Source organism: Physeter macrocephalus, unplaced genomic scaffold (genome assembly GCF_002837175.3).
Source record: "Physeter macrocephalus isolate SW-GA unplaced genomic scaffold, ASM283717v5 random_416, whole genome shotgun sequence".
NCBI lineage: Eukaryota > Metazoa > Chordata > Mammalia > Artiodactyla > Physeteridae > Physeter > Physeter macrocephalus.
The window spans coordinates 41,263-62,825 of NW_021145702.1; the positions used below are offsets into that span (position 1 = coordinate 41,263).

The window sequence follows — 21,563 nt, forward strand, 5'->3', positions numbered from 1 at the left end:
GACGCGCAGGCTCAGCGGCCATGGCTCACGGGCCTAGCCGCTCCGTGGCATGTGGGATCCTCCCAGACCGGGGCACGAACCCGTGTCCCCTGCATCGGCAGGCGGACTCTCAACCACTGCGCCACCAGGGAAGCCCCAGACATGTATTTTTTTAATTTATCTATTTTCTGCTCCTTGAGGATAGAAACTTTGTTTTGTTTATTGCTGTATCCTTGGCATCTAGAACAGTGTCCGGCACTACTGAGGGAGTAGGGAGGTGAATGTGCCTTAGGACTTCTGCTCTGAGCTCATTCACCATTGGACACCCTCTACCAGGAGACTCAAACCTTCAGGGCATCTCAATGAGGCACTGCTCTTTTCCAAAAGTTGTTTCCCTTCACTGGAATCTCTCAGGCCTGACGGTGTGGAAGGGATAGGGAAAGGCAACAGTAGGAAGAGAAAAAGGCACAACTGAAAACAGTCTCTCTTGGCCAGTACGCAGAGGCTCTTCCACTCCAAGCTGTCAACCCTACCTCACAGACTAGAATCCAAGCACCTTCTCCCAAGGGGGTTGTCGCAGTTTTTATGTTATTTTCTCTTGGTTCTGTGGCATTTCCATCCCAAGAAGGGAGTCAGCAGGCTGGGCTAGTATATTTGTTTCCTATGGCTGCTGTCACAAATTACCGCAAACTTAGTGGCTTAAACAACACAAATTTATTATCTTACGGTTCTGGAGGTCCAAAGTCCAAAATTCTTCTCACTGAGCTAAATCAAGGTGTGGGCAGAGCTGTGTTCCTTGGTGAGGGCTCCAGGGACTTCTAGAGGCTGCCCACCTTCCCTGGCTCATGGCCAGTCGAGTCTTTCTCACACTTCACCACTCTGACTCTGCTTCTGCCCTGACATCTGACTCTCCTGTCTCCCTCTTTCATTTATAAGGACCCTCATGTTTATACTGGGCCTACCCAGATAATCCAGGATAATCTCCCCATCTCAAGATCCTTAATCGCATCAGCAAAGTCCCTTTTGCCATGTAACCTACTTACAGGTTCTGGGGATTAGGACATGGACTCTGGGGAGGGACACGATCATTATTCTGCCTACCATAGCTATTTTGTCATCTTCTCAGGAACTGGTGACCAGAGTTTCTTAAACTGAAGTCCATGGCTAGGCTTCAGGGTGTCTGTAAAACCCTTGAGATTATTGGCAAAATGTTGCGTCTTCCTGCATGTTTCTTGAGAGAGAGCTCAGAGCTTTCATAATTTTCAAAAGAGCTAAGAGCCCATTACTACAAAACAGTCACTGTCCAGGGCCTGACTGAGGGAAGAAAGCAAAGACCAACACTGTCCCCATTAACTACTGGAACACAGACACGATTCCCCCATCTTATACCGTAAGAAAAATTCAACACTTCTTTCTGTCCCCTTCTCAGAACATGCATTAACTTCATACCACACATGAACATCTCCTGAGACAGAGGTGCCTGGAGCCCCAGTTAAGGAGCAGAGTAATTCCCCCAGCGAACGACGAGGACAACAATGAGAAACAGGCCCCTGGGTAAAGAGTGGGATGGGATCAAACTATTACCTTTAAGTCATGCAAGACCCCATGCCTGAGCCCTCTTCTCTTCCATCAAAGCCTCTAACTATAGGTGGAGAAAATAAATGCCCTTGACAGAGACAAAGCCACCTCTTGGCAGAGCAGATCCTGGCCCAGATCCTGACCTCTTCTCTTCTCCTTTCATTCTCAACAAGCAGAGGCTCACTGCCTTGTTCACACACCTGACAGCTTCCCCTGAGATGGCTGCCCAGCACACTGCTTACCAAAAGCCAGGATTATAGACTCCGGATACATAATCGAATATGTTTTCATCTGATTTAGAATTTTATTTTCTTAGCACAAGTAACTGCCTTAGGAAATAGTATCTCTCTCACACCTGTTGCCCAGCTGCAGGGAGAAAAAGTCCACTTACTTTGACTGCAGGGTCTGCCTTGGCCACGTGCCATCTTCATTTTGGGGCTCGATTACTAGCACCTGAGTGAAAGGGGAAACCATATTAGGAATGTGCAAACCATCTCACTGTTGACATGCTCAGAACCAAAAGATACCTGTCCACACACCCTGGGCAGAGCTGTCTGCTGGGGCATGGCTTGGGCCCTCCTACCTGACCCTGGTACAGCCCAGCATCCTGCACAGTGTTGTCTAGCTTGCTCAACTGCTCGTAGGTGTTGCTCATGTATTTGTTCCACAGCCGTGTCTCACGGTCCGCAGGGATGTTGAACAGCTTCCGCATTTCCTTCTCAATGGTTGCTGGGGACAGGCAGAAACATCACTCAGGGTTTTCTCCAGAAGCAAGGCCAGCAACAGCCATGGCAAGCGAATGCTCATCCTCCGTCCTTTTCAGATGATCACTGGATGCTCTGGATCAAAACTTCTGACCAACCTCAGCCCCTTGGTGACTCCTAAGGCAAACATCTTCCATGGGCATCCTCTTGCATTCATACAACCAAAAATTGTCCCTATGCTTCCCATTCTTTAATGATGTGGGTCCCCATTTTTAGCACAAAAGCAACATGGAAAAGTCGGAAAACTTATCTTTGGAGTTAAGATAGATTTGGTTTCAAATGCTAGCTCTGCCGTTTTCTCACTGAGATTTCTGAATAAGTGACATTAATCTCTCTGAATCTGCATTTCTTCGCCCTTATTACCATATGTTAAGTGGGCAGAGACCATGCCCAGTGTTTTATACAATATGATTCCCAAGCTTAGCTGTCCACAAGAATGCCCTGGGGAGCAGGCTCCCTGGTCAGGACTGGTAACCACAACCCGAGATTATCTGGGTAACAAGTCTGAAGAGGGTGCCCCAGCTTCCCTCTCATTAGCCACAATGCCCTGCACTCTCACTGGATACCTGGAACTCCAGCCCAGCTACTCACCGATGGTGTCTGACTTGCTGAAATGGCAACTCAGCACATTGGTGGGGTCACTGTTCTCACAAAGCTTCAATTCCAGCAAATACACCTCCACCTTGCAGTGCTTGACAAACAGGCCATGCTCTACAACCTGTGAACAAGAGGCACGGGTGAAGGAGCAGTGGTTCCACACCAGGGCAGTCTTGGAAGCAACATGTCTCATCAGTGGCAAAAGGCAGAATCCACATGATAATCAGTTTCCTTAAGTGATCGGGGGATCAAAAGTACAGATTTTTAAAGCCACTGGCATCTGTCCTAGTTTAAAAACTTTACTTCCACTCATTAGGACCAACCAAGAGCATCTGGATGGAACCAGAGCTGGCAACAACACTGCACAACAGGAAAGTCATTGTTCTTCTCTTAGTGGGGATCATGATGCCTCCCTTGCAGGGTCTGTGGAATTAGAGGCCTAGAGAATACAGTTAAAGCCCTTGGCAGCATGCTCGCCACATGGCAGGACTGTGGGCAGGAGCGGACATCTGTGGGAGGCCGGCATGCCCCTAACCATTTGATACCTAACCCCTCTTGGAGTCCCAGGTTTCAAGGTGGAGAAAGAAGGTAGTTCTGGCCCTGAAGAGCGACTCTTAGAAGCTTGGCCTCAGGACTGCAGCCCTTTCCTACTCTGCTAAGAAGGGAAACTAAACACCAGGCAGAGTAAGAGATTTACCCAATGCCTACATATCAGTAGTCATGTGGACTCCTGTGATGTCCCCCTCCAGTGGGATAAGCAAACAACTGTGGGAATCAGGCTGGTGGTATTCTCACCAGTCCTGTCTACCAGAGGGGCTAACAATCTGGGTTTCTCTCCCAGGGCCTGCCTTCCCTCAAGAGACTGTTCTCTCAGATATAAACACCTGTTTTCTGAGGTACTCAACAGTGTGACCAGAGATTCTTAAGCAAAGGGGGAGGGACTTCGCGGGTAGGGCAGTGGTTAAGAATCTGCCTGCCTATGCAGGGGACACGGGTTTGATCCCTGGTCCGGGAAGATCCCACATGCCGCGGAGCAACTAAACCTGTACACCACAACTACTGAGCCCGCGAGTCACAACTACTGAAGCCCACACGCCTAGAGCCTGTGCTCCACAACCAGAGAAGCCACCACAATGAGAAGCCAGTGCACCTCAACGAAGAGTAGCCCCCGCTCACCGCAACTAGAGAAAAGCCCACGCGCAGCAATGAAGACCCAATACAGCCAAAAATAAACAAAAAAACCCAAACAAACAAAAAAGCACAGGGAGAAAAGCAATATCAGAAAGGTTAAGTTAAACAAGAAGCAGTACATTACTGTATATCCATATGACCCCAGTGAACGTTCTCTCATAGAACCTTCCAGAATGTGCTTTCACTGCACCGCTGGACATATCCCAAGCCACTGGGCAGCTGTGATGCCTGGAGGCCTCCATTCAACTTCTTAGGTATGGCCAGTACCCCAGGAAACCAATACCAGTCAGTGTCAGGGAGCACTCACTGACACTGACCAGCAGGTGTAACAATTCATGTACTCACTTTTCTGACAATGGGCTGCTGGCCTTCTACACAGCCATACCAGTTTAGTAACTTATTCCAGGCCTCGGCTGGGACCAAGACATAGTCCAATTCGTCAATTAAATGTTCTTTCAAGGTCTGACTCTCAGGATCTGAAAAAGGAAAACAGCACATAGGTCACTGCTCTTCTCCCCAGAAATGTTTGTTTTACATGATTCTTATGTACTTTTCAGAAACACGAAAAGCATTTATAGGAACAAGTACAAAATTCCAAAATTCTGTCACTGGCCATAACACAGAGCAGACCTGGAGTCTTTAGCCATGCTTTCTGAACACTTTATGAGGAACTTCTATTTCTTCCATAGTTGGAAGGAGAAGGAAAGAGAAAAGAGAAAAACTCCAATTTACACTTTCAAAGTGCTTCCAGATTCCACAATTAAAATTGTTTACTATGAATATTTAATGTAATATTCTGCTTAGTGAAACTGCATTAAGGTCAGATATCATCTTCCTTTGAAAGATTTACTAAGAAAGCAAACAAATAAATCATTGAAGTTAAATTTATTTTACCAAGAGTCATTTAGCATTCTTAGTTTTCAACACTCCAAGTGAAAACTCAGCTGGACACTGGCCATGTGGAGGGAGAACACCTTTAACATGCTAAGCATCCATCTTATACCCCACACGGAGGCAACATGACTGTGAGTCAGAAAAGGACATCCATGGTCTGAAACATACTCTCTCAATGGAGGACCAAGGGACTGGATCAAGGGAAGACTAATCATCTCCCATCAAGGAAGCCTCCCTGCTAAGCCTGTGCCCATCTACACCCAATCCTGCAGTAGTGGGAGCCACTATTCTCCTCCAGACAAATGAAGCCATGAAGCCGGGGAAGCAAAAAGTACCCACAATGGTGCAACTCATCTGTAATTCAAGGCAGACAATGTTAAAAACAAAAACAAAAACAAAAAACAAAACCAAAAACGGCATGCACTAGGTGTCCAGGGCTTCCTATCACCTCTCCCACCAGTTTACACCCTACCCCATGAGGTCTTCTGCCCTTCCTCAGGGCGAGTTTCAGATCTGATCCACCTCTGCCTTTTTCATTTCCAAGGAAAAAGTAAAGTAACTAAACAGCCTTGGAGAACAGGAATACCAAGGTGAGAAGGATGAACGGAAAAACAAAATGTGGTATATACACACAGTGGGATATCATTCAGCCTTTAAAAAAAAAGAAATTCTGGGCTTCCCTGGTGGCGCAGTGGTTGAGAGTCTGCCTGCCAATGCAGGGGACACGGGTTCGTGCCCCTGTCCGGGAAGATCCCACATGCCGCGGAGCGGCTAGGCCTGTGAGCTATGGCCGCTGAGCCTGCGCGTCCGGAGCAGAGCCTGTGCTCCGCAACGGGAGAGGCCACAGCAGTGAGAGGCCCGCGTACCACAAAAAAAGCAAATAAATAAATTAAATTAAATAAAGAAACTCTGACATGCTGTTAACATGGATAAACCTTGAGGACATTATGCTAAATGAAATAAGCCAGTCACAGAAAAACAAATACTGTATGATTCCACTTACATTAGGTACCTAGAATAGTCAGATTCAGAGACAGAAAGTAGAATGGTGGTTGCCAGGGGCTTGGGGGGAAAGGAGATTGGAAATACTGTTTAATGAGTATGGAGTTACAGTTTTGTGAGATAAAAAAGTTCTGGAGATGGGTTGTGCAACAATGTGAATATACTTTACACTACTGAACACTTAAAAATATGCAGATGGTAAATTTTATGTGTATTTTACCATAATTTAAAAGAAAAAAAAAAGTGGCTCCTTCTCACTGATGAGCCAACCACATTCCACAGCAGCTCTGGCATGATTAATACTGACCGACCACCCCTTTTCTATTCAGCAACAGAAGGATGGCACAGGGGTAGTACTTATCATTCTACTTGAAACAAGAGTTTCTGAAAAAAACTGACACCTCAACTCCGAGGTTTTCTCTGATTTGCAAATTAGAACTCATAAAGGTTATTCACTTGTCTTACTTGGAGACATACACCTTCATTTCTAACACTAAGCACTATGCAGATCTGGCCACGCACACTGTGCCAAACAGCAGCCAGAAACCTTTAAATGTGGGAAAGGAACCGAGAGCTTTTAGCATCATCAACCCCAAGTACATCAATTCTTACAAGGCTTTCTCCTCTGGAGCTCAGTGACAATTTTCTCAAAATGTCATTCTATGACACTATAGGGCAAACACAGGAACTTAACAGGAATTTTCAATGCAGTTCACTATTTTCACTTAAAACTGGATCAGTCCAAGGGCAGCATGCTAAAAATCACACATGAGTTTTACAAAAAGGATTTAGGCTCTGAAAATTTCTCCAACAGAGGCAAATAAAGGCAAAAAAGGAGAGCACAGTTTGGTCTAAGCATTGGGATTCCAGATATACAGCAGGGGCACAGGTGGAAATAAGAGAGGGGTGCTCTGCAGACAACATTAGCAAGTTGCCCTACCCCCTCCTTCCTACATGTTCAAGAGCCCCTTTTAGGTCATTCTTATGACTCTAGGCGGAAGGCAGCCAGACTGGGACTGGCAGGTGACTGGAGAGCCCAAGAACTAAGAGGGTGGCCCTCACTGGCCAGAGATAGACTATTCACACACTGTCAATGTTCCAGGGTCTGAACGGAATGTACTTCTCACTTCCCAAGTACACAACAAATGTTTTGAGCCTAAGCCAGGTGACATCAAATTGGAAGACCACAGAAGGAATGCTTGTCCTTAGCTGAAGGTCAGGCAAAATTACTTCAGAGGGTCTCTCCAGCTCTAGCATTCTCATCACCAATACTATTAAAAGCCTTAAGAATTCTCCTATTCAAAAAAAAAGAGGGAAAAGGACAAAGTGCAAACACGATGCAATGATCCTTTGGGGTAACTTCACGGTATACTGCCACCATCTGACTTACATCAGTAAACAAAGCCTATGACATTATTGTCATTCAGACCTCCCCTAAAACAAGGTATATGCTGAAGCACTGCTCATTTTTAAAAACACTCAGGTAGTGTTATGTACTTGAATCAAGCCTCAAAAGCTTCATGCACTGTCTGCCTTCCTGCTGCCCTGATTGTGGGCCCAGGAAACAGATCACCTCTGTCCTGGTTGCAAGGGAGTCTAAAGCCAGGCAGAACAAAGCCTAGGAAAGGCCAACTGCCATTTCTGTGCATCTAAAGGTGCAAGCCAAGCTCAGGTGTGTCATACATCACTTTTTCAGTCACTTCTTACTTTGGGAGCTGACTGTGATCATAACTCTACTAACCTTCCACCTCCCCTTATACTACTTCTATGACAAACATGGCCATCACAGGAATGCCTGATGAATGTTGACAGGTCTACAATTTATTTCACTGCAAAGGTAACACAGAAAATTCTGGTTCCCAAATTTCAGATTCCAGATGCCGTTTCAAAATGATATCCTATTTCTTTCCATTCAATACACTAATCTAAAATCTGAAATCTCTAGCAGAATTAATTTGAAAAAAAGAGAAAAAGAGACAGGCAGACAGAAATTTAAAATGCTAGAAGCATGCTCTTACCAAGAGCAGTTAATTTAGGGAAAAAAAAGCAGCTTAACTTCTACATGAGGGTCTGCATAGACTTCTGCTATAGACACAAGTCAAGGACACTTGTTTCTATCCCCTCACAGTAGGAAAGTCAGGTTCACGATATCCATGTTACAGATAAACATGACCTCAGGCCACTACCCAGGTGGACATTTCAGTTAGATAAGCAACAGGATACTGCACCTGAAAAGAGTCCGGAGTTATCTATCGGGCCAGGAAACAGATTATGTTCACCCACACTGTACATATCCCAGCTGTCGAAGCCCACATACTTCTTCCACTGCTTGAACCACCGGCTGTCAATAAGATACCTAGAGACAGACAAAAATTTACTGTACCAGACAAGCTGAGCTTGTAAGTTTCTACAGCTGCTCCCTCCATTTTTTTATGGTCCTTTCACTTGGGGAGCAAGCAACTCCCACTAAAAGACACTTTCAAGAGCAGGAGCAGGACCAGGCCCTGCATGGCACGGTGAGCCTGGCCCAAGGCAGGCATCCATTAAGTGAAATGATTGTTGAAAGAATTCATAAATGAAAGGAAGGAAATGACTGGCTTCAAAATGCTTGTTTAAAGAAATTCTTTCTATGGGGAAAATCTTGTTTGCTAATGACCATGTCATTAATTTCATAATGATCTTTGTAGAGGTCCTTGTCCAGGCAGACAGTTTGGTTACACTGCTTTGCTTGATGTGAACAGCAGTATAACAATTTTCTTTCTAAAAATGAGATAATAACATCACACACTTCAGTTTTCCTTTGAGGACCAAACAAGATATCAAAAAATGTGTTTGTGTGTGTATATATATATGTGTGTGTGTGTGTATATATATATATATATATACACACACACACACATACCTGTACACATGTATACATATAGACACATACATATATACATAAAATATTGTCTTGGTGTGTTTATCTTGTCAAAAAAGCATTAAGTTGATCTGGCTATATTTTAGAAGTATCACCATGATGTTTTACAATTAAGACAGAAGGAGGGGAAAACCTCTGTATGGGAACAAAGCACAACAATTATATTGGCGAGTCCTTCAAATTTTACAACCAACACACTTCAGAGGAGATCAGGCAGCTTCCCCAAGGCCACAAGGATCCATAAGTATATCCAAATCTCTAAAATGCTCTTTCCCCTCCAAACACTTTTAGTGTGTGATTTTAGTCTATGTGAAACTTCCTCTGCTTCTGTTGAGTATTTTTCATGTGCCACCACTACTCAGGATATCATCTAAAAGTACTTCTGCCTGCCCTGCCTTTCACAGCCTGGCTAGCTCAAGAACACTGTAAAGACTGAATTCTTCCTAATCTCAACGCTTCTCTTCCCTGCTCAATTCCTCTGTCACTATAAGGGGCATTATCACCACTACCATAGTTTCCAAAGAGGGTTGATCAATCATATTCAATACAAAGACAAGTCCCAGTTTTCTGCTCCCACACAATAATGCCACCCAGGAATCTCTTCACTAGTGGAAGTCCTGTCCCTTCTACTAGACAATTTATTAAGAAAAACTTCCTGACTCAGACTTGCTCTTCTAAATCCTGGTCTTTCAATCCTCTTTTTAGTTAGGCTCTAGGCTACCCGCCTCTCCCACTCCGAAATGCTGCCGCCACAATTATTTTTGACATCTGCTACCAAAACAACCTGGGGCTCTCAGACATTTGTTCAGCCTCTGACCTTGACGTCTGTTCGGCAGTTTACAAGTTACAAGCATCTACTTCGGATCTACGCCTCAACCAACTGAAGGCAGGGGCGCCAAATATCGCTACGCTGGTTTTATTAGTAAGGAATCAGGGTCTGTGAGGTGTGGACGCCTTCGCCCAAAGTCACAAAGCGAGTCCTCAAAGGTAAACAACTCTCCTCAACCTGAAGGTCCCCGTGAGCGTTCCGCTTCTGTCCATCCCGTAGCCCTAGCCTCCGCCGGATCCGCCCCCTGGGGCTCCGAATGGACCGGGACGACCCTCAGCTCCACCCACGCTTTCCCAGAGATAATCTAGGGCTCCCTCCCCTAAGGGGCGGGGATCAAGCCACTCTCTCAGGGTCACTAACATCGCCCCCGCCTGGCCCCTGCCCAAGCCGGGAAAGAGGGGCCGGACCTGAGCGTCCGAGCGCCGGCCCCTGGCCCTGTGGGGCGGAAAGGTGGGCCCGGCACTCACCACTGCGCCCCTCGTTGGAGCGTGGTCCTCATCAAGGCCCCGAGCTCGGATTTCTGGGTCTCCGCATCCGGTCGCTCACGGCAACCCCCGCCTTCCGCCATCTCGTCAGTGTCTCCGGCCCTCCCGGCCCGGACATCCGCCTCGCGCACAGAGCGCTGTGGTCCGCGCCCACGCACGCACGCACGCACGCATGTGCGCGCGCCCAAGCCCCTCCCTTCGCCGCGGCCCGCAGCGCCTGCCAGCCTCTGCCTTTCCAACACCCACGACGCGCCGCCCTTCTCCCGCCAGTGCGCCGTGGAGCCGGGAGGGGGGGCCGGAAGAGGAGGCGGCACGGAGATGAAGCCGGCGCTTCCTCCGCCCGGCAGGTCTCGCCGCCTGGTGGCCGTCCGGCACCCCTTTCCCTGTCCAGCCCGGCGATCTCAAGGAGTCAGACCGCAGGCCCCACGACCCTTCCGGCACCCCCTTCCGGCCAGCGGTGTTATCCTGGTCTTAAATAAACGCAGCGCCAGGTGCGACGAGCCCTGGAACTAGATTTTCTTGTTTTCACTCCGGCCAGTCCACTTTTCAGCAGAGACCTTAGGCAAGTCTTTAGCTGCCCAGACGTGAGCTCCAGGTCCCTGTCCGGGAGACCCTACAGGGATTTTGGAGAGTGCCAGGTGCACCAGCGCTTTGGGACCGGGACTCGACGGTGTGGCCTAGTCATTAGCAATCGTGTCCGTTTGGACGCCAGAATCACCTGGCCCAGGCTGAATTCCACAAGCCCTCCACTGAGCTAGCTGCTTTATTTGTCAGGGAGGCAGGCAGCCACAGAGGGGCGATAGCAACGGGGGTGGGAGGAGAGGACTAGGTCTATTCTCCACATTAGATGTACAGGCTGCTGATTTGTTGCTGCAGCAAGATACAGTGTCCTGAACACCGTGTTTCCCACTCGACCTTGCATACAAAAAACACAGCCCTCCTCCTGGAGGGGGAAGTACGCCCAGAGCAAGGAGGAGACCAGGCAGCTGGCCTATGTGAGTCTAGCCGTTCCCGCCCTCAGAGAAAAATAAATAAAACCCAGTACCTGCCCTTATACGATCTAATAGAGGAGAGGAGATCTTCCACAAATAGTCCCTGCGCCAAGAAGTGCGTGATAAGCACCATTACAGGGTATGAACCAAAGACTAGACCCCGAGCTGTGAAAGGGAGCCTTTGACTTAAGTACCTTTTGAGTGTGATTTTTTTTTTTTTTTTTTGGCTGCGTTGGGTCTTCATTTCTGTGTGCAGGCGTTCTCTAGTTGCGGAGAGCGGAGGCTACTCTTCGTTGAGGTGCACGGGCTTCTCATTGCGGTGGCTTCTCTTGTTGCAGAGCACAGGCTCTAGCCACGTGGGCTTCAGTAGTTGTGGCATGCAGGCTCAGTAGTTGTAGCCCACGGACTTCGTTGCTCCGCGGCATGTGGGATCTTCCCGGACCAGGGCTCGAACCCATGTCCCCTGCATTGGCAGGCTGATTCTTAACCACTGTGCCACCAGGGAAGTCCCGAGTGTGATCTTGAAGAAAGCATAGAAATGATGGTGCATGTTAAAGGAGAGGAGGCTAGAGGGGTCAAAGAGAATTTCTGGAGCAAGCAAGGAAGGATCAAAGAGTGAAGATTAGGCCAGTCCTTTCTCTAGACTGAAAGGACCTGAGAGCTAAAGCTAGAAGGGAGGCCAGAGGGACCATATGTCCTACCTTAAATGGCCCACAGATATTGTAGGAGGTTGAAGAGCAGAGAGAAATAGCTGAGAGTGCTTTATGCCTACAGTGGTGCAGCCCAGAGACCTACTAGGAACCTTTGGAAAGGTGCCTATGAGGGAGGAGAGGAGAAACAGATGAGCCATGTTCAATGTTGGGAGTGGAAGAGAGAGCTGGCCTGGTGAAGCTGTGGTAGGTCATTTGAACAGATTTGTTGCAGAGCACAGGCTCTAGCCACGTGGGCTTCAGTAGTTGTGGCATGCAGGCTCAGTAGTTGTAGCCCACGGACTTCGTTGCTCCGCGGCATGTGGGATCTTCCCGGACCAGGGCTCGAACCCATGTCCCCTGCATTGGCAGGCTGATTCTTAACCACTGTGCCACCAGGGAAGTCCCGAGTGTGATCTTGAAGAAAGCATAGAAATGATGGTGCATGTTAAAGGAGAGGAGGCTAGAGGGGTCAAAGAGAATTTCTGGAGCAAGCAAGGAAGGATCAAAGAGTGAAGATTAGGCCAGTCCTTTCTCTAGACTGAAAGGACCTGAGAGCTAAAGCTAGAAGGGAGGCCAGAGGGACCATATGTCCTACCTTAAATGGCCCACAGATATTGTAGGAGGTTGAAGAGCAGAGAGAAATAGCTGAGAGTGCTTTATGCCTACAGTGGTGCAGCCCAGAGACCTACTAGGAACCTTTGGAAAGGTGCCTATGAGGGAGGAGAGGAGAAACAGATGAGCCATGTTCAATGTTGGGAGTGGAAGAGAGAGCTGGCCTGGTGAAGCTGTGGTAGGTCATTTGAACAGATTTACTATTTTTATGTTGGGTTTTGGCTAATTGAAATTAATTTGCACTCCTGGGACATCTATCACACACCATCTGGTAACAGATGCCTTTTGGCAGTTGAGTAGATAGCAGGGGAAAGTAATTTGGAATTAAAACTGCCTTGAATAACCACATAGCAGTTAATCCCCTGCAGATAAGAGTTACCATCAAAAAAAAAAAAAAAAGAGTTACCATCACGTGATAATTCTACATCTGGGGAGCCAACCCTGACACCCCAAGTGCCCTTCTATGAAAGTTCTTTGAAATTGTTAAAAATGTTATTAAATGAGAAACACTGCCTTTAGTCCTATTTATGGAAGAAGAAAGTTGGGTTACTGACATGACTTCAGAACCTACATTACAATGTCTGCTTCCCTCTTCTTTTTTTAGCAGTTTTTTCTATACCATTTATGGCATGGGTCAGAGTCTTAAGGAAGTAGGACAAGTCGTCAGCACCACTAGAAAGGGGGACAAAACCTAATTATAAAAATGAAAACTTTGGAAAATCTTTTTAAGCCTGGATCTCTTCAGTGCTTTTAAATAGCTATAAAAATAGTACACTAATTATGGGTAGTCCCTAAAAATTTATATTAAAATTATCAAGTGCCAGTAGTTAAAATGCAAGGAATAAAGTGAAACTTCATAATCAGAAGATCACCATTATTTCCAGTTTTAAAACTTTCTTAGTGAGTTTGATTATATGTTAAAAACTGAGAACTAGAAACAATGAACATCTGCCTGTGTGTTCCTGCTGTTGTGAGAGTGACCCGTGGATTTGGGAGGAAAGGAGTTGAGTGATTCATCTCAGGAGACACCCTGGCCCCAGGACTGTGTTCTCTGTTGCGCCATTTCCCCTAGGGAGAGGTATGGGCCTAGTAGGCCCCTCTCTTGGCCCCACAACCAAACCCAAGAACTGAACAACTCACCCGTTGCCAAGGGAGCTTGGAACACAACAACAGGAAGGAAAGGAGGAAGAGAGCTGGAGGCAACAGGTCTGGCTGATTGGTTACATACTACGATCTTGGACTGTGATGATCTATCTAATTGAGGGTTTGTAATGTCTGGGTGTGTGAACTTTAAGTTTTATTTGGTTCCAAATCATAAAGTTCTTGCCTTGGCTGGTACTATGGCTTGCTCTAAACCTACCTGGAGTTGGCCCTCCCCAGTCACCCTTGGTCCACACTTGGCCAGCAATCACAGAGCATGTGTGGCTGTATTCACAAATACTGGGCACCTTTTTTTTTGGCTGCATTGGTTCTTCGTTGCTGCGTGCGGGCTTTCTCTAGTTGCGGTGAGCGGGGGCTACTCTTTGTTGCGGGGCGTGGGCTTCTCATTGCAGTGGCTTCTCGTTGCGGACCATGGGCTCTAGGCACGTGTGCTTCAGTAGTTGCAGCACGTGGGCTCAGTAGTTGTGGCCAACAGGCTTAGTTGCTCTGCAGCATGTGGCATCTTCCCGGACAGGGATCGAACCCGTGTCCCCTGCATTGGCAGGGGGATTCTTAACCACTGCACCACCAGGGAAGTCCCTTGGGCACCTTTTGATTAGAGGTGGCATCAGGAGAGAAATACTTTTATTTCCTTCTTGCCTGTGCTTCCTTACCTTGCCCAGGGGACTGTGAAAAAGTGAAAGGCTCTAGAGGTACATTTTAGAAGAATTAAATGTCTTTTCAGTGACACTTTCACCTCTGTTACATAAGGGTTGGGTTACTGGGGAAGGTGACAGAGGCAAAAAACTGAATGAATCTCACAGAAAGGACGTGGGATCATTTTTCCCATGTTGGAGATTCCATTCTGATTATGCCACTGTCGGTAGCTAGCCCTGATTGGGTGGGGAAGGTGTTGTTTGCTGGGCCCATGTGTGGTCATGTCTCCTCTTCCTGCTCTAATTCTGTTACCGTCAATGTCTTAACCTTGAATAAGCATTTAGATATTAATTGTATGTGTCATTTTCCCTTTGCACAGAGCAAATTCTCCATAAGCATTTCTTGGGTGAATGAATGAAAGAATTATCCAGGTAGTAGTCATTTTTTTCATTTGATAATCTGTTATGTCCTCACAGTCCCTACCGTCCAGGGGTTCCCAGCCAGTGAAGTTGGAGAAGATGTTTTCACATGTAATTATAGTGTGTTGTGTGATAAAAGTGCTAGAGGAACATGGAGGGTGATGCTATAGACACTTTGCTAGGAAGGAAACATAAGCAACTGGTGTAGGAAGCAGAGGTATGCTTAACATTAAAGATGAAAAAAAATTAAAGATAGAAAAAAAGGGAGGGACTTCCCTGGTGGTCCAGTAGTTAAGACTCCGCACTTCCAGTGCAGGGGGTGCAGGTTCGATCCCTAGTCAGGGAACTAAGATCCCACATGCTGCGCAGCGGTGAGGCCCCCCCCCCCCAAAAAAAAACAAAAACAGTATGCTTAACATCCCCCCGACCTTTGAGGATGCATGCGGTGAGGCCCCCCCCCCCAAAAAAAAACAAAAACAGTATGCTTAACATCCCCCCGACCTTTGAGGATGCATGATGAGTCTGCCAAGGAATCCTGAGGGGACCAGGGCTTCTTTAGATTCACACACATGTACACAGGTATAGCCACATGCTGGGGACAGAGGAGGCTGGGGTAATAGGTGCTTCTTCTGCAGGGAGGCTCAGATTCCCTCCACTCGCCTCCCTGTGGAGTCAGGTAGCCTGCAGGACTGTAGGACACCACCCAAGGTGGGCTGCACCTGCCCCTGGATACTGTCCCGACTCTGGGCATTTGGATTAAGTAAGCCTGTTCTGTGGTCTCCCACCTTGGCCTTGCTGGCCACGGCTACACTGGACCTGGGAGGGGTGATAGGAGTGGGGTTTCTTCTGCAGGATGAATGATAGAAGGGCTACTGGGCCTCTGCCCAGCACATCACTGTCATGTCCTGTCAGTTTCAATGCTTCTGGATGCAACTAACAGAATACCCACCAGCAAGTGGCCCACCTAGTTAGTGACTTTATTTTTGTTTTTTCACGTGACAAGTCTGGATTTGAGTTCTTGGGTAGGTCAAAGCTGAAGAATATCAGATCTCAAGTTGGCTTCTCTGTTACCCCCAGGGCCAGTGCCCATGAGCCCTCACTCCTTGGGCAAGAACTTCTCTCATCTGAGCTCCTGCTTCCCAGTCCAGCAGTTCCTGATGCCCAGTAACTTATTGACCAGCTCCAGCTGGGCTTTATTTTAGTGCCAGCCCAGGTGTGTCACACCTCTATGAAAGCATGCTTATCTAGCCTATTTGGTGATTGTAATAACAAAAACCTGCCAAATTCAGAGTACTCTGACAGGGATCCCTGCCCATTCTTTAAAAATCCATGCTGTGGATGGATTTATTTCTCTTGTGGAAAGCTTTAGCAAGTGTTTTTTACTCAGTATTACCCCAAAGTTAAAACCTATGAGAAAAGGCTGATCAGGCCAGGAATGCCTCACTGAAAATAAGCTTATTTTAAATGTTGTTTGTGGTACTACATTGAGACAGAATGAGGAAGTCATCTGATTAAGAACTAATTGTGCAAAAAGTGCCTGACCAAATGAATTTTATCAGATTTTTTTTCAGCTTTGTTGAGGTATAGCTGACAAATTTTAGTGTGTACTTTGTGATTTAATATACATATTTTATCAGATTTAATGGTTTAAAAAATTTTTTAACCAGCATTTCTGGAAGAACTGCTAAAATGGAGGCTTCTGAACATACTGAGTAACAGCACGACCCATCCCCTTCTCAGAAGACCTGTGGCCTAAATGCTGCTGCCTGCTCCCAGATCAGGCAGTGTCCCGGAGGCACTGCTACCAAAGGCCAGGACCTCAGGCAGGTTCACTGGGATTCCTCCACTTTTACTTGTTAATTTGAGCTGCTGATTCACAATGGGGTGGAGTGGGTGCAGGTCCGAGCCAGTAGCAGTTGCATGGTTGAATGAGAAAGAATATGTGTGTGTTTTGGGGGAAGATGTCCAGTTTCTTGGGGAGGAAGATGAAGTGTTAACTGGCTTTAGTCTGAGTGTTCCCAGAAAAAGAAAGAGTTGAAAAGGACAGTTAAAGGAGGCATGCAGCTTCAAGTCTGAGGAGGAGTATTCACCAGCCAGTGTCAGCTACATGGGGATCTCAGAATTTCCTTTCTCTTGCAGCCCGAGGCATAAACTGAAGAAAAAAAAAAAAAAAAAAGTGGGCAAGGAGGGGTGAGTCACCAGGTACCCAGAGGGGAAGAAGTTGGAGTCAGTTTGGAAAGCCCTGGATTCCCATCCCAGAGCCTAACCAGAGAGTGTGGCCGGGGCCGCACTGACCCTTTACAGGAAAGGGGAGAGTTGGAGCAGGAAGTCTCTCCTCATGGGTTCAGCTGTAGGACATTGAATAGGACCCTAAATCCCCAGGCTATCCACATCAGCATCTCTGGAGGGGGGCCGTGGACATAGCTTTTAACAAGCACCCAGGTGATTTTTGGGCACTGTGTATTAGCTCCCAGAATAGGACCTGGTAGATCTCGGGCACTGGCTGTCTGGTTACAGCTCTAGCTCCCCCCAACACTGCACTTGCTGAGGAACCCTCAGTTCACAAGCACTCATCCCAGCTAACTATTCTTTTTATTTTTTTTATTTTGGACACGCCGTGAGGCATGCGGGATCTTAGTTCCCTGACCAGGGATTGAACCCGTGCCCTCTGCAATGGAAGCGCAGAATCCTAACCACTGGACCACCAGGGAAGTCCCCCCAGCTAACAATTCTTTATGAAATGTCCCTTCCCTCGGCTCTTTGACTCCATCCATCACTGTTCCAGCTGTGCCTCTCTGCCCTCTGACCCAGAAGCACTGTGAATTCATAGGCCTCAAGTTTAGGCCCCCTGATCTTCTTCTTGCCACTCTCCCCAGGTGAGACCATATCCTCTCCAATGGCTACTTACTGGCCCCTTGACTAGACCTTTGTCTCCAACCCAAATTCCTTTTCTGAGCCTCTTGTAAGCACCTGCTCCAGATATCTCCATCTGGATGTCTCATGAGCCAAATCTGAATCTAAACACTTTTCTTCTCCCCACACCTGCTCCTCCTTGTGTTACCTGATTGTCAGTGATGCCACCTTTCCACCTCAGACCTTCACACACTGAACTCCCTGCCTGTCCACCCTCCATCAGCTTGTTCCTCAGCTAACTGCTCTTTAACCTCTCTTCAGCTTCACTGTCACTCCCTCCAAGAGACAAAAGCGTGATCCTCCCCACTGGGCCAGGCCCTCTAATTTATTCTCAAAGTACCCCATACTACTCTCATAGAACTAAACATGCATTTAGTAATTATAGAGTCTTCTGCTTTCCTGAGGACTGTATCCTGGCACCCAGCAGAGTATATGGCACAGGGCTGAATGATGAGTATTGCAATAAAGGAGCAAAGGGCTTTTAGAGAAGAGATGTGGGGTTTAAGGAGGTCAAAGATGGCCTAGGTATACCCAGATATACCCAGGTGTATAGGTTGTTAGTTTCCATTCCAGCAGTCAGATTTGGAGTCTACAAATAATCCTCAAAAATCCCTGACCCGTTTTTTGTTGTTTAATTTTTATTTATTTATTTATTTTCATTTTTGGCTGTGTTGGGTCTTCATTTCTGTGCATGGGCTTTCTCTAGCGCGGCAATCGGGGGCTACTCTTCATCACGGTGCGCGGGCCTCTCACTGTCGCGGCCTCTCTTGTTGCGGAGCACAGGCTCCAGACGCGCAGGCTCAGTAGTTGTGGCTCACCGGCCTAGTTGCTCCGCGGCATGTGGGATCTTCCCAGACCAGGGCTCGAACCCGTGTCCCCTGCATTGGCAGGCAGATTCCCAACCACTGTGCCACCAGGGAAGCCCTGTTTGTTTTTTATTTTTTTTATTTTTTTTTTTTTTTACTTTTGGCTGTGTTGGGTTTTTGTTGCTGCACGTGGGCTTTCTCTAGTTGCGGAGAGTGGGGGCTACTCTTCATTGTGGTGCGCGGGCTTCTCATTGCGGTGGCTTCTCCTGTTGCGGAGCATGGGCTCTAGTCGCGCGGGCTTCAGTAGTTGCAGTGCGTGGGCTCAGTAGTTGTGGCGTGTGGGCTCAGTGGTTGTGGCACACGGGCCTAGTTGCTCCATGGCATGTGGATCTTCCCAGACCAGGGATCGAACCTGCGTCCCCTGCCTTGAGAGGCGGATTCTTAACCACTGTGCCACCAGGGAAGTCCCCCTGACCCTGTTTTGAGTGGAAAGTTATTCTCTTTATTTTAATTGACAAACACTGGCTGATTCATGCTTTACTCCAGGCCCTATGGACCCTGAGGAGATGACCAGCCCCTTTCCACCTCCCAGACTTTCACCCTCTGGGGAAGCAGACCAGTCACTCACAGATGTAATCAAGACTTTTGGTTCTGAGAGGAGCACAGATAGAGTGGGGTCTCAATGGGGAACAGACCTCTGCCTTGTTACCTCAGAGGGGACTCAAAAGCGAGGTGGAGAGGCCTTGCAGCCAGAGGGAGGTGGGCCTGTTTTGATGATGGAGAGAGAGGGAGCCAGAACAGACACAGCCCTTAATGACCTAAGGGCAGGCAGAGGGGGAGGGCAGCAGCAAAGATGCCTGCTTACGGTTGGAAGAAAAGTTCTTGAGAGTTGGTTAAGACACAGAAGGGACTTGAGCCACCAATTTGAGCATAAACATTAGGACCCCAGAACCTCTGGACCGTGTTCTGGGCTGATAACACATATCTGGGTGCTTGTCTGTCCCAACAGAAGCTTCATTGCATACAAGCCCGGCAGAGTCCCTTGTATTGCGATAGGAAGTGGCTCTAGGTGTCTCAAGAGATTACTGACAACAGGAACAACAGATGGAGAAGTTGGACCTGAGCCATACCTGAGAAGCAGTGCTGGCCTCCAAGATACGCGCCTACCCGAAGCCTGACCATGCAATTGCAACTGCAGGGCATGGTCAGAACAACCAGTTGTATACTCTTCTGAGTACCTGAGAGGCAGCAGCCAGTAAGCACAGCATCAGAGCAGATAGAAGTGCTGGGTAGCCCTATGCAAAGATCTAGCAAAGTAATGGGGAAAGAAAGTTATGTTGCATAAGTTGCCAACTGTGTAAAGTGGGCTTGTATGGCCCTAACACTTGAGGAGGCTGTTACCAAGTAAGGACTTGCTGCCCAACACACATAGAAGCCAATACTATGGCACCCACTTTTGAGCAAAGACCTTTATTGGGAGGTTGACCGGCAAGGAGACAGGAGGCAAGGCTCTCAAATCTATCTCCCTAATCTGGGGTTTGGTCAAACTTTTTTGAGTTAGGGGAGGATGGGTCATATGTGGAAGCACTGGTGGGGCAGGTTTTGACTGGAGGGCTTTGGAACTTGGCCATTTATGGTAAGGTATGATAAAGGGGACTTCAGCATTGGGTCTTCCTGGACAATGGATCTTTCACTTCTGAAAGGGTTCCAGCATTCAGGTTCTGGTCATGTCCGGGTTCTTTTGGTTCTGTGTGGGGGAGGAGGGGTGGAGGTGGAAAAACTTGGTTCCAGGCATTATTAGAATTCAAAATTTCTCCTCTGCTGCATGACTTGCGGTTTTGTTCTGCTATCTCTGAAGAACAACTTAGTATCTTGTTATCAACAGAGCAGGGCCAGTTTGGGCTGGTTCTGCAGTTACAAAGCCACAGACTCTAAACGTGAGTGGGAGCCCATGGTGTTATTTTTTGTGAAGGTCATTTTGAGCAGAGCAAATACTCAGGAAGGAGAGGCCTAACTACTGAGGCTAGGCAGTCAGCCTTTGAAATTTCTTCCTCTTTTTGAAATAAAGACTTTCTCTTGTAACAGGGCCTCAGGATGGCCCTGCTGCATGTCCTGGCAGAGGGAGAAACGCTGAGACAGGAGCTAGGATTCCCACAGAGGAAAGAGTGAATTCCACTGCAGACAAAATTTGGGGATGTTCAGGCTTGGCTAGGTAATGCCAGCCAAGGAATGGGGGCTTAAGCTCCCAGCCCTATGACAATTAGGTTAGTAGGAAAGGTGTCCCCGTCTGACAATGATACAGGACATACACAGAGTTCTGCTCACACTTAGCACTTTATTAATGAGAAAGCTATGGTCTGGGAAAGGGGAGGCTGGGATGGACAGGACCAGTGCCCATCTCGGGGGATTTTCCTGGACATCTGGCATTCCTCCATGCAGGTTTAGAGGAAACACCTTCACGGATAAAATCCCCAGAGGGCAACACTGTGACTGCCAAGCAGCAGGGGTAGGAGGGGCATCCTAGGCACAGCTGGGCCCCTGGGACAGCAGGGCTTCGATGTCAGGCTCGATGTCGATGGTCAGAAAGCGGCGGCTGTACCTGCGTACGGGCACACCGTCTGGGCCCACCAGGAACTTCTCGAAGTTCCAGGCAACGTCGTTGCGGCACACCGGAGACCAGGTGATGAACTTGGGGTCTGTCATGAGGGCAGTGGCGTCGTCACTGGGCGTGGGCAGAGCCTCACGAAGGAAGGCAAAGAGCGGATGCGCCTTCTCGCCATTCACCTCGCACTTCTCGAAGAGCATGAAGTTGGGCTCGAACCCGCCGCCTGGTCGTACATACTTGAGGCAATTTAGGATCTCCTCGTTCTTGGCATTTTCCTGCGGGAGGGGAGAGCAGCTGGGACCCGGGGCTGCGAGGGGAAGGGAAGCCTTCTAACTGCAAATATGGTTTCTCCATGAGTCACTAGACTGTGGCCTTTCTTGCACAACCCCAGGGTGGACCTTAACCCCAGCCGGGACGAGCGCCGGAGGGAAGCGAGCCGGTGGCCCGCCTCTCCGCCCCCAGGGCGCGCGGCTGCCGGGCCCGGCGGG

General features: G+C 48.0%; 2 protein-coding genes across 11 annotated transcripts in view; both read right to left on the reverse strand.

Moving 5' to 3' along the window:
- The window catches only part of USP4 (ubiquitin specific peptidase 4), a 51,659-nt gene extending 41,256 nt beyond the window's left edge, over positions 1-10,403 (reverse strand). For 2 of the 10 annotated variants that reach the window (XR_003678505.2, XM_007129870.4), the window contains exons 1-6: positions 10,222-10,393; positions 8,234-8,361; positions 4,455-4,585; positions 2,913-3,039; positions 2,141-2,286; positions 1,949-2,010 (exon numbers count right to left, since the gene is read on the reverse strand). Coding sequence is in view for 5 of the 10 variants with exons in the window: in XM_007129870.4 (XP_007129932.1) it covers positions 1,949-2,010; positions 2,141-2,286; positions 2,913-3,039; positions 4,455-4,585; positions 8,234-8,361; positions 10,222-10,322 (695 nt within the window). In the remaining 5 variants the exon portion in view is untranslated. The other 8 variants (XR_003678507.2, XR_003678506.2, XM_007129868.4 and 5 more) reach the window with 6 other exon arrangements.
- A 10,382-nt stretch (positions 10,404-20,785) lies between these two features.
- LOC102984113 (glutathione peroxidase 1) lies at positions 20,786-21,479 on the reverse strand. Its single transcript, XM_028485492.2, has one exon. The coding sequence runs from the start codon at positions 21,273-21,275 to the stop codon at positions 20,991-20,993; it is 285 nt and encodes a 94-aa protein (XP_028341293.1). The 5' UTR covers positions 21,276-21,479; the 3' UTR covers positions 20,786-20,990.
- Between the last annotated feature and the right edge of the window lie 84 nt (positions 21,480-21,563).